The following is a 12,373-nucleotide window of genomic DNA, read 5'->3' as shown; positions in this document are numbered from 1 at the left end:
TTTGTTGAACCTGCATTGTTTTTCTTCAAATGAATTTCTTGGTGTTCCAGTTGTGAGTTCTCTCCTTTTACAGGTGCTCTCTGAGCTGGGGCCAGCGATGCTGGAGATATTCTCCAGGTGCGAAGATCTCAGAATGCAGGCTGTTCCTGCGGCTGTTGAACCAGGCGCGAAACGGCATCAGACAGCGAGCGTGCGGCTGGCTGCAGGGCCCGATGAGAGCTCGGAGTGCCTTCCTGCTGGTGGCCACACCGGGGCTAATAACTCTCGGACTGAGGCTGCACAGCTCCGTAGCTCACTGCGAAGAAGAAGAAGGAGAAGACCACATCTGTAAGACTCAAAACAACAAGCAGCACAATCCCGAATTCAACTGGAAAGAACTTTGGAAGTTCGTTCGCCCTGAACTCTCATCTCTGATTTGGGCGATAATCGTAAGTAGCTGTATTCCGGGATCCGCTGACCAACTGTGGTCTGGAGCGTTTTGGGATTTGGTTCACCGCGCCCACAACCTCCCCCCCCCCCCCCCCCCACCCCCCATTTCCCCCTGCCAAAGACAGCCTCGCTACGGTTGGTATTGCATGGTGTGTGATACTAAGCCACAGAAGCCAGGAAGGTGCCAGCTTCGATCCCCAGCACCACCTGTCCAGGTTCAGGCAGGGCGAATGGCGAATTGGGAGAGTCATCATCACCATCCACCAGGGAGGAAGACCAGGGGATAGAAATTAAAGAAGGAAAACAAATCTATAGTGGGGCTCGGAGAGGCAAACAGAGGAAACATTAGAAGTTCCAACACTAAACCCAGCTGGTATTTTCAACTCTGCACCTTTTCGTTATTTGTTCTCAGGATGCGGGCAAGTGCTGGCGTTTAGTGCCCAACTCTCGCTACCCTTGACAAGGTGGCAGTGTGCCTTCTTCTTGAACCGCTGCAGTCCATGAGGTGAAAGTGCGCCAGCGATGGTGCTAGGTTGGGAGTTCTAGGATAGTGACCTAACGGCGATGAAAGAACGCCCGATCTATGTCCAAGTCAGGATGGTTGGAGAGGGAAATTGGAGGGGATTGTGCTCCCATGACATTGCTGCTCTTATCCTTCTTGTCTTAGAGATTGTAGCTACAAACGGTTAGTGGTAGGCTGATCTTGGCTCCACCATAACATTTCCAGTTTGTAGACTCTGGACCAGGTTGCCCCCTGGAGATGGAGCATGCGGTGTCCACCGGTACACTCACAGCCTTCCGCGAGAGGTGGGCATTGGAGGGACTGGAGTGCAACCAAATTTTAATTTGACAGTTACTTGTTTAAAATGTTTAATTTGTGAATTTGTTGGTTCTAGTGGGCACTTTTAAGGGGGGGGGGGGCACTTGATTTATAGTTTTACTTTAAAATAGTTATAGACTCTGGTAGGAGAGCAAGCTGTGAATAGAAAGAACTGAATACAATTTAAAGAAAAGGCCAGGTTCATAAGTTTACAGAGTCATTTACACTCAGGAGTAGGCTGTTCGGCCCATTCTGCCTCTGTGGCTCTGTTCCAGACCCAATCCAAAACAAATCCCGCTGTTATCCAGAGCTACATATCTTCCCGTGCTTCATTTGTTTCTAGTCTGCTCTTAATTCAAAGCATTTTCTGTATCTGTTCGTGACATTTTAATGATCTATGTCCCGGAAACCACAAGTCCCTTTGGACCTCCACTGTCTTTAGCTTTTCACCATTTAGAAAGTACCCTGTTCTCTCCTTTTTATGTCCAAAGTGAATGATCTCACATTTGCTTGCATTGAAATCCATTTACCAGAGTTTTGCCAATTCACTTAATCTGTCGATATCCCTTTGTAATTTTATGCTTTCGTCTACAATGCCTTGCATATACTCAATGACTCAGCATCCACAGCTCTCTGGGGCAGAGAATTCCAAAGATTCACAATGCTTTGAGTGAAGAAATTTCTCCTCATCTCTATCCTAAATGGCCGACCCCTTATTCTGAGACTGTGACCCCCCCCTGCTCTATATTCCCCAGCCAGGGAAAAGATTTCTTCAGCATTAACCCCGTCAAACCCCTTGAGAATTTTATATGTTTCAATTAGATCACATCTCATTCTTCTAAACTCTAGGAAATATAGGCCTAGTCTACTCAATCTCTCCTCATAGGGTAATCCCCTCATCCCAGGAACCAGTCTAGTAAACCTTCATTGCACTCCCTCTAAGGCAAGTATGTCTTTCATTAGGTAAGGAGACCAGAACTGTACACAGTACTCCAAGTGTGGCCTCACCAATGCTCTGTATAATTGTAGTAAGACTTCGTTACTGAGGTATTTTTCACCATTTTTTTAAGTTAGAAAGGGAATCATTTGGGACTTCTTAATGTGAAATATTTTTTTTTTAAGGCAGAAAGAGCTGAAAACTGCATGTCCATTTGTACGAGCAGAGATCCACAAAACGTTTGCAGTCAAATTAATAACTTTACTGCAACAGTACTTGTTTATACTTATCATCGTCTTCGACTATAGAATTAACACAGATGACATCCCTCCCCCTCCTCCCTTCCTCCCTCTCCCACTCCCTCCCGCTCTCCCCCCCCTCTCGCTCTCCCCCCCCCTCACTCTCCCCCCTCCATCCCTCCCGCTCGCCCCCTTCCTGCCCCCCCTCCCGCTCGACCCCTCCCATTCTCCCCTTCCACTCTCTCTCTTACTCTGGATCTGTTCCTATGGAGTGGAGGGTAGCCAATGTAACCCCACTTTTTAAAAAAGGAGGGAGAGAGAAAACAGGGAATTATAGACCGGTCAGCCTGACATCGGTAGTGGGTAAAATGATGGAATCAATTATTAAGGATGTCATAGCAGTGCATTTGGAAAGAGGTGACATGATAGGTCCAAGTCAGCATGGATTTGTGAAAGGGAAATCATGCTTGACAAATCTTCTGGAATTTTTTGAGGATGTTTCCAGTAGAGTGGATAAGGGAGAACCAGTTGATGTGGTATATTTGGACTTTCAGAAGGCGTTCGACAAGGTCCCACACAAGAGATTGATGTGCAAAGTTAGAGCACATGGGATTGGGGGTAGTGTACTGACATGGATTGAGAACTGGTTGTCAGACAGGAAGCAAAGAGTAGGAGTAAATGGGTACTTTTCAGAATGGCAGGCAGTGACTAGTGGGGTACCGCAAGGTTCTGTGCTGGGGCCCCAGCTGTTTACACTGTACATTAATGATTTAGATGAGGGGATTAAATGTAGTATCTCCAAATTTGCGGATGACACTAAGTTGGGTGGCAGTGTGAGCTGCGAGGAGGATGCTGTGAGGCTGCAGAGCGACTTGGATAGGTTAGGTGAGTGGGCAAATGCATGGCAGATGAAGTATAATGTGGATAAATGTGAGGTTATCCACTTTGGTGGTAAAAACAGAGAGACAGACTATTATCTGAATGGTGACAGATTAGGAAAAGGGGAGGTGCAAAGAGACCTGGGTGTCATGGTACATCAGTCATTGAAGGTTGGCATGCAGGTGCAGCAGGCGGTTAAGAAAGCAAATGGCATGTTGGCCTTCATAGCAAGGGGATTTGAGTACAGGGGCAGGGAGGTGTTGCTACAGTTGTACAGGGCATTGGTGAGGCCACACCTGGAGTATTGTGTACAGTTTTGGTCTCCTAACCTGAGGAAGGACATTCTTGCTATTGAGGGAGTGCAGCGAAGGTTCACCAGACTGATTCCCGGGATGGCGGGACTGACCTATCAAGAAAGACTGGATCAACTGGGCTTGTATTCACTGGAGTTCAGAAGAATGAGAGGGGACCTCATAGAAACGTTTAAAATTCTGACGGGGTTAGACAGGTTAGATGCAGGAAGAATGTTCCCAATGTTGGGGAAGTCCAGAACCAGAGGTCACAGTCTAAGGATAAGGGGTAAGCCATTTAGGACCGAGATGCGGAGGAACTTCTTCACCCAGAGAGTGGTGAACCTGTGGAATTCTCTACCACAGAAAGTTGTTGAGGCCAATTCACTAAATATATTCAAAAAGGAGTTAGATGAGGTCCTTACTACTAGGGGGATCAAGGGGTATGGCGAGAAAGCAGGAATGGGGTACTGAAGTTGAATGTTCAGCCATGAACTCATTGAATGGCGGTGCAGGCTAGAAGGGCCGAATGGCCTACTCCTGCACCTATTTTCTATGTTTCTATGTTTCTATGTTTACCCTTCCTCCCTCTCTCCTCCTTCTCTACCTATCCTTCTCTCTCTCCCTCTCTCTCCTCTCTTTCTCCCCCTCCTCCTCCTCTCTCTCTCCCTACCTCTCATTCTTCCCCTCACCCCTCTCTCCCTCCCTCTAATTCTCCCTCTCCCCCTCCCCTTCCCTCTCCCACTTTCCTCACGCCCCTCCCTCTCATCCCCTCCTGCTCTCCCCCTCCCGCTCTACCCCTCCCACTCTCTCTCTTCCTCCCCCCCTCCTTTTCTCTCCCTGTCCCTCTCTCCCACTCTCTTCCTCTCTCTCTCTCCCCTCTCTCTCCCCCCACCCCTTCCTCTCCCTCCCCTCCCTCTCTCTCCCCCTCCCTCCCTCCCTCTCTCGACTCCTCCCTCCCTCTCGCTCCCCCTCCTTCCCTCCTTCCCTCCGTCTCTCTCCTCCTCCCTCTTCCCCCCCCTCTCCTCTCCCTCTCCTCTCCCCCTTCCTCTCCTCTACCCCTCTCCCTCCCTCCCTCCCTCCCTTCCCTGTCCCTCCCCCTCCCCCTCCTCCCTTTCTCTCTCTCAGCCGTCGCTCACGCCACATGCTCCTCTTGGCTCCGCAGCAATGCCCGGGGAGGTTCCCCCCCCACCCCACGCCTCCCCCGCGCCGCATCCACTGCTGCCTCCTCATTGGAGCAGACCCATCGCTACCCACCCTGATTGGTTGCAAGGCGGGGAAGGCCCTGATAGCCCATTGGTCGGTGCAACCGTCACTCAGTCCGGACCATGCGCTCCCAGCCCCGCCCTCGCTCCAGGACAGACAGAAACTGACTATTATTATTATAGATTGCTTCAGTGTGCATGGCCCCTTCATTGACCACAATTCCTTGCGAGCTCCACAGCCTTGCTTCCAGAGGCTGTACGAAGCTCCAGCGTCAAACCTGCACACAAACGTCGCCTCGGATGGCTCCAGCAATGCCGCCAGCATGGCGTTGCACAGCAAGTCAGCGCTGCGCCAACAATCTCCATCCACCTCATCAATTTTTCTGCGTTAGCGTCGCGGCCATTTTCAGCGACCGTTAACTCACGGGCAACTTTACGGGCTAACGTGAATTTCTCCCCCATATTTACGAAAGGATATACTTGCTTTGGAGGCAGTTCAGAGAAGCTTCATTCGGTTGATTCCGGAGATGAGGGGGTTGAGTTATGAGGAAAGGTTGAGTAGGTTGGGCCTCTACTTATTCGAACTCAGAAGAATGAGAGGTGATCTTATCGAAACGTATAAGATTATGAGGGGGCTTCACAAGGTGGATGCAGAGAGAATGTTTCCACTGATGGGGGAGACTAGAACTAGAGGGCACGATCTTAGAATAAGGGGCCGTCCATTTAAAACTGAGCTGAAGAAGAATTTCTTCTCTCAGAGGGTTGTAAATCTGTGGAATTCGCTGCCTCAGAGAGCTGTGGAGGCTGGGTCATTGAATAAATTTAAGACAGAAATAGACTGTTTCTTAGGGCAGGAAAAAGAGTGGGAGAGCGATAGTGATAGGGGATTCAATTGTAAGGGGAAAAGATAGACGTTTCTGCGGCCGCAACCGAGACTCCAGGATGGTATGTTGCCTCCCTGGTGCAAGGGTCAAGGATGTCTCGGAGCGGGTGCAGGACATTCTGAAAAGGGAGGGTGAACAGCCAGTTGTTGTGGTGCATATAAGTACCAATGATATAGATAAAAAACGGGATGAGGTCCTACGAGACGAATTTAAGGAGCTAGGAGCTAAATTAAAAAGTAGGACCTCAAAAGTAGTAATCTCAGGATCGCTACTAGTGCCATGTGCTAGTCAGAGTAGGAATCGCAGGATAGCTCAGATGAATACGTGGCTTGAGGAGTGGTGCAGAAGGGAGGGATTCAAATTCCTGGGACATTGGAACCGGTTCTGGGGGAGGTGGGACCAGTACAAACCGGACAGTCTGCACCTGGGCAGGACCGGAACCAATGTCCTAGGGGGAGTGTTTGCTAGTGCTGTTGGGGAGGAGTTAAACTAATATGGCAGGGGGATGGGAACCTATGCAGAGAGACAGACGGAAGTAGAATGGGGGCAGAAGCAAAAGATAGAAAGAAGAAAAGTAAAAGTGAAGGGCAGAGAAACCTAAGGCAAAAAGCAAAAAGGGCCACATTACACCAAAATTCTAAAGAGGCAAAGTGTGTTCGAAAGACAAGTCTGAAGGCTCTGTGCCTCAATGCGAGAAGTATTCGGAATAAGGTGGACGAATTAACTGCGCAGATAGCAGTTGACGGGTATGATGTAATTGGCATCACGGAAACATGGCTTCAGGGTGACCAAGGCTGGGAACTCAACACCCAGGGGTATTCAACATTTAAGGAAGGATAGACAGAAAGGAAAAGGAGGCGGGGTGGCATTGCTGGTTAAAGAAGAAATTAATGCAATAGTAACAAAGGACATTAGCTTGGATGATGTGGAATCGGTATAGTGGAGCTACGGAATACCAAGGGGCAGAAAATGCAAGTGGGAGTTGTGGACAGACCACCAAACAGTAGTAGTAAGGTTGGGGACAGCATCAAACAAGAAATTAGGGATGTATGCTGTTGTATATCTGTAAAGCATGAACTCCCATGTTCCGCCACCAGGGAGCGCATCCCTTGGGAGCACTGTATATAAGCCGGCCCCTAACGCCTGTTCCTCGCTTTGGCGTGTCTTACTAAAGACTGAGGTCACTATTACTTTAACCTCCCTGTGTGCAGTCTCATCTGTGTTAGGAACACAATATATGCAATAAAGGTACAGCAGTTATCATGGGTGACTTTAATCTACATATTGATTGGGCTAACTAAACTGGTAGCAATGCGGTGGAGGAGGATTTCTTGGAGTGTATTAGGGATGGTTTTCTGGACCAATATGTCGAGGAACCAACTAGGGAGCTGGCCATCCTAGACTGGGTGATGTGTAATGAGAAAGGACTAATTAGCAATCTTGTTGTGCGAGGCCCCTTGGGGAAGAGTGACCATAACATGGTAGAATTCCTTATTAAGATGGAGAGTGACACAGTTAATTCAGAAACTAGGGTCCTGAACTTAAGGAAAGGTAACATTGATGGTTTGAGGCATGAATTGGCTAGAATAAACTGGCAAATGATACTTAAAGGGTTGACGGTGGATAGGCAATGGCAAACATTTAAAGATCACATGGATGAACTTCAGCAATTGTACATCCCTATCTGGAATAAAAATAAAATGGGGAAGGTGGCTCAATCGTTGCGAACAAGGGAAATTAAGGATAGTGTTAAATCCAAGGAAAAGGCATATAAATTAGCCAGAAAAAGCAACAAACCAGAGGACTGGAAGAAATTTAGAATTCAGCAGAGGAGGACAAAGGGTTTAATTAATAGGAGGGAAATAGAATATGAGAGGAAGCTTGCTGGGAACATAAAAACTGACTGCAAAAGCTTCTATAGATATGTGAAGAGAAAAAGATTAGTGAAGACAAACGTAGGTCCCTTGCAGTCAGATTCAGGTGAATTTATAATGGGGAACAAAGAAATGGCAGACCAATTGAACAAATACTTTGGTTCTATCTTCACGAAGGAAGACACAAATAACCTTCCGGAAGTACTAGGGGACCGAGGGTCTAGTGAGAAGGAGGAACTGAAGGATATCCTTATTAAGCGAGAAATTGTGTTAGGGAAATTGATGGGATTGAAGGCTGATAAATCCCTGGGGCCTGATAATCTGCATCCCAGAGTACTTAAGGAAGTGGCCCTAGAAATAGTGGATGCATTGGTGATCATTTTCCAACAGTCTATCGACTCTGGATCAGTTCCCATGGACTGGAGGGTAGCTAATGCAACACCACTTTTTAATAAGGGAGGGAGAGAGAAAACGGGTAATTATAGACCAGTTAGCCTGACATCAGTAGTGGGGAAAATGTTGGAATCAATTATTAAGGATGAAATAGCAGCGCATTTGGAAAGCAGTGACCGGATCGGTCCAAGTCAGCATGGATTTATGAAAGGGAAATCATGCTTGACAAATCTTCTGGAATTTTTTGAGGATGTAACGAGTAGAGTGGACAAGGGAGAACCAGTGGATGTGGTGTATTTGGACTTTCAAAAGGCTTTTGACAAGGTCCCACACAAGAGATTGGTGTGCAAAAACAAAGCACATGGTATTGGGGGTAATGTACTGATGTGGATAGAGAACTGGTTGGCAGACAGGAAGCAGAGAGTCGGGATAAACGGGTCCTTTTCAGAATGGCAGGTAGTGACTAGTGGGAGTGCCGCAGGGCTCAGTGCTGGAACCCCAGCTCTTTACAATATACATTAATGATTTCGATGAAGGAATTGAGTGTAATATCTCCAAGTTTGCAGATGACAATAAACTGGGTGGTGGTGTGAGCTGTGAGGGGGAAGCTAAGAGGCTGCAGAGTGACTTGGACAGATTAGGGGAGTGGGCAAATGCATGGCAGATGCAGTATAATGTGGATAAATGTGAGGTTATCCACTTTGAGGGCAAAAATGCGAGGACAGAATATTATCTGAATGGCGGCAGATTAGGAAAAGGGGAGGTGCAACGAGACCTGGGTGTCATGGTTCATCAGTCATTGAAAGTTGGCATACAGGTACAGCAGGCGGTGAAGAAGACAAATGGTATGTTGGCCTTCATAGCTAGGGGATTTGAGTATAGGAGCAGGGAGGTCTTACTGCAGTTGTACAGGGCCTTGGTGAGGCCTCACCTGGAATATTGTGTTCAGTTTTGGTCTCCTAATCTGAGGAAGGACGTTCTTGCTATTGAAGGAGTGCAGCGAAGGTTCACCAGACTGATTCCTGGGATGGCAGGACTGAGGAGAGACTGGATCAACTGGGCCTTTATACACTGGAGTTTAGAAGAACGAGAAGGGATCTCATAGAAACATATAAAATTCTGACGGGACGGGACAGGTTAGTTGCAGGAAGAATGTTCCTGATGTTGGGAAAGTCCAGAACCAGGGAACACAGTCTTAGAATAAGGGGTAGGCCATTTAGGACTGAGATGAGGAGAAACTTTTTCACTCAAAGAGTTGTTAACCTGTGGAATTCTCTACCGCAGAGAGTCGTTGATGCCAGTTCATTGGATATATTCAAAAGGGAGTTAGACATGGCCTTTACGGCTAAAGGGATCAAGGGGTATGGAGAGAAAGCAAGAAAGGGGTACTGAGGTGAATGATCAGCCATGATCTTATTGAATGGTGGTGCAGGCTCGAAGGGCCGAATGGCCTACTCCTGCACCTATTTCTATGTTTCTATGTTTCTTATAGAGTTTTAAAGCAAGGAAGTTACTAAACCTTTATAAAATACTGGTTAGGCTCCAGCTGGACTATTGTGTCCATTGCTGGGCACCACACTTTAGGAAGGATGTCAAGACCTTAAAAGAGGGTGCTGAGGAGATTTAATTGAATGGTACCAGGGGATGAAGGACGTTAGCTTTGTGGAGAAGCTGGGATTGATCGCCTTTGAGCAGAGAAAGTTAAGGGGAGATTTAATAGAGGTGTTCAAAATCATCAAGGGTTTAGATAGAGTAAATAAGGAGAAACCTGGAATCAATTATTAAGGATGTCATAGCAGTGCATCTGGAAAATGGTGACATGATAGGTCCAAGTCAGCATGGATTTGTGAAAGGGAAATCATGCTTGACAAATCTTCTGGAATTTTTTGAGGAAGTTTCCAGTAAAGTGGACAAAGGAGAACCAGTTGATGTGGTATATTTGGACTTTCAGAAGGCTTTTGACAAGGTCCCACACAAGAGATTAATGTGCAAAGTTAAAGCACATGGGATTGGGGGTAGTGTGCTGACGTGGATTGAGAACTGGTTGTCAGACAGGAAGCAAAGAGTAGGAGTAAACGGGTACTTTTCAGAATGGCAGGCAGTGACTAGTGGAGTGCCGCAAGGTTCTGTGCTGGGGCCCCAGCTGTTTACATTGTACATTAATGATTTAGACGAGGGGATTAAATGCAGTATCTCCAAATTTGCGGATGATACTAAGTTGGGTGGCAGTGTGAGCTGCGAGGAGGATGCTATTAGGCTGCAGAGTGACTTGGATAGGTTAGGTGAGTGGGCAAATGCATGGCAGATGAAGTATAATGTGGATAAATGTGAGGTTATCCACTTTGGTGGTAAAAACAGAGAGACAGACTATTATCTGAATGGTGACAGATTAGGAAAAGGGAAGGTGCAACGAGACCTGGGTGTCATGGTACATCAGTCATTGAAGGTTGGCATGCAGGTACAGCAGGCGGTTAAGAAAGCAAATGGCATGTTGGCCTTCATAGCGAGGGGATTTGAATACAGGGGCAGGGAGGTGTTGCTACAGTTGTACAGGGCCTTGGTGAGGCCACACCTGGAGTATTGTGTACAGTTTTGGTCTCCTAACTTGAGGAAGGACATTCTTGCTATTGAGGGAGTGCAGCGAAGGTTCACCAGACTGATTCCCGGGATGGCGGGACTGACCTATCAAGAAAGATTGGATCAATTGGGCTTGTATTCACTGGAGTTCAGAAGAATGAGAGGGGACCTCATAGAAACGTTTAAAATTCTGACGGGTTTAGACAGGTTAGATGCAGAAAGAATGTTCCCAATGTTGGGGAAGTCCAGAACCAGGGGTCACAGTCTGAGGATAAGGGGTAAGCCATTTAGGACCGAGATGAGGAGAAACTTCTTCACCCAGAGAGTGGTGAACCTGTGGAATTCTCTACCACAGAAAGTAGTTGAGGCCAATTCACTAAATATATTCAAAAGGGAGTTAGATGAGGTCCTTACTACTCGGGGGATCAAGGGGTATGGCGAGAAAGCAGGAAGGGGGTACTGAAGTTTCATGTTCAGCCATGAACTCATTGAATGGCGGTGCAGGCTAGAAGGGCTGAATGGCCTGCTCCTGCACCTATTTTCTATGTTTCTATGTTTCTATGAGATGAAGGGGTTGTCATATGAAGAAAGATTGAGCAGGTTAGGCCTATACTCATGGAGTTTAGAAGATTTAGAGGTGATCTTATTGAAACGTAGTAATCTCTGGATTGCTACCAGTGCCACGTGCTAATCAGAGTAGAGGGAGCAAGATAGTTAGAATAAATACGTGGCTTGAGCAGTGGTGCAAGAGGGAGGGATTCAAATTCCTGGGACATTGGAACCAGTTCTGGGGGAAGTGGGACCTGTACAAAAGGGACGGTCTGCACTTGGGCAGGACTGGAACTGATGTCCTGGGGGTAACATTTGCTAATGCAGTTCGGGAGTGTTTAAACTAATATGGCAGGGGGATGGGGCTATGCAGCGAGACAGGGCGAAGTAATATGGAGTCAGAAACAGATGGTAGAAAGGTAAAAAGCAATAGTAGAAGGCCGAGTAAACAAAGGCAAGAAACAAAAAGGGCCACACTACATCATAATTCTAAAAGGACAAAGGGTGTTAAAAAAACAAGCCTGAAGGCTTTGTGTCTTAATGCAAGGAGTATCCGTAATAAGGTGGATGAATTAACTGTGCAAATAGATGTTAACAGATATGATGTGATTGGGATTACAGAGACGTGGCTCCAGGATGATCAGGGCTGGGAACTCAACATCCAAGGATATTCAACATTCAGGAAGGATAGAATAAAAGGAAAAGGAGGTGGGGTAGCATTGCTAGTTAAAGAGGAGATTAATGCAATAGTTAGGAAGGACATTAGCTTGGATGATGTGGAATCTATATGGGTAGAGCTGCAGAATGCCAAAGGGCAAAAAACGCTAGTGGGAGTTGTGTACAAACCTCCAAACAGTAGTAGTGATGTTGGGGAGGGCATCAAACAGGAAATTAGGGGTGCATGCAATAAAGGTGCAGCAGTTATCATGGGTGACTTTAATATGCATATAGATTGGGCTAACCAAACTGGAAGCAATACGTTGGAGGAGGATTTCCTGGAGTGCATAAGGGATGGTTTTCTAGACCAATATGTCGAGGAACCAACTAGGCCATCTTAGACTGGGTGTTGTGTAATGAGAGAGGATTAATTAACAATCTCGTTGTGCAAGGCCCCTTGGGGAAGAGTGACCATAATATGGTGGAATTCTACATTAGGATGGAGAATGAAACAGTTAATTCAGAGACCATGGTCCAGAACTTAAAGAAGGGTAACTTTAAAGATATGAGGTGTGAATTGGCTAGGATAGATTGGCGAATGATACTGAAGGGGTTGACTGTGGATGGGCAATGGCAGACA

General features: G+C 46.9%; 1 protein-coding gene across 1 annotated transcript in view; it reads left to right on the top strand.

Moving 5' to 3' along the window:
• abcb8 (ATP-binding cassette, sub-family B (MDR/TAP), member 8) overlaps positions 1–12,373 on the top strand; it is a 179,186-nt gene that overhangs the window by 7,147 nt on the left and 159,666 nt on the right. Inside the window, exon 2 of the mRNA XM_070897065.1 lies at positions 74–428. Coding sequence (XP_070753166.1) covers positions 74–428 — 355 coding nt within the window. The remainder of the gene's footprint in view (positions 1–73; positions 429–12,373) is intronic.

Source organism: Pristiophorus japonicus, chromosome 1 (assembly GCF_044704955.1).
Source record: "Pristiophorus japonicus isolate sPriJap1 chromosome 1, sPriJap1.hap1, whole genome shotgun sequence".
NCBI classification, from domain to species: Eukaryota; Metazoa; Chordata; class Chondrichthyes; family Pristiophoridae; genus Pristiophorus; species Pristiophorus japonicus.
Note: the sequence above shows the minus strand (reverse complement) of the source record. Positions and strands in the feature narration are given on the sequence as shown.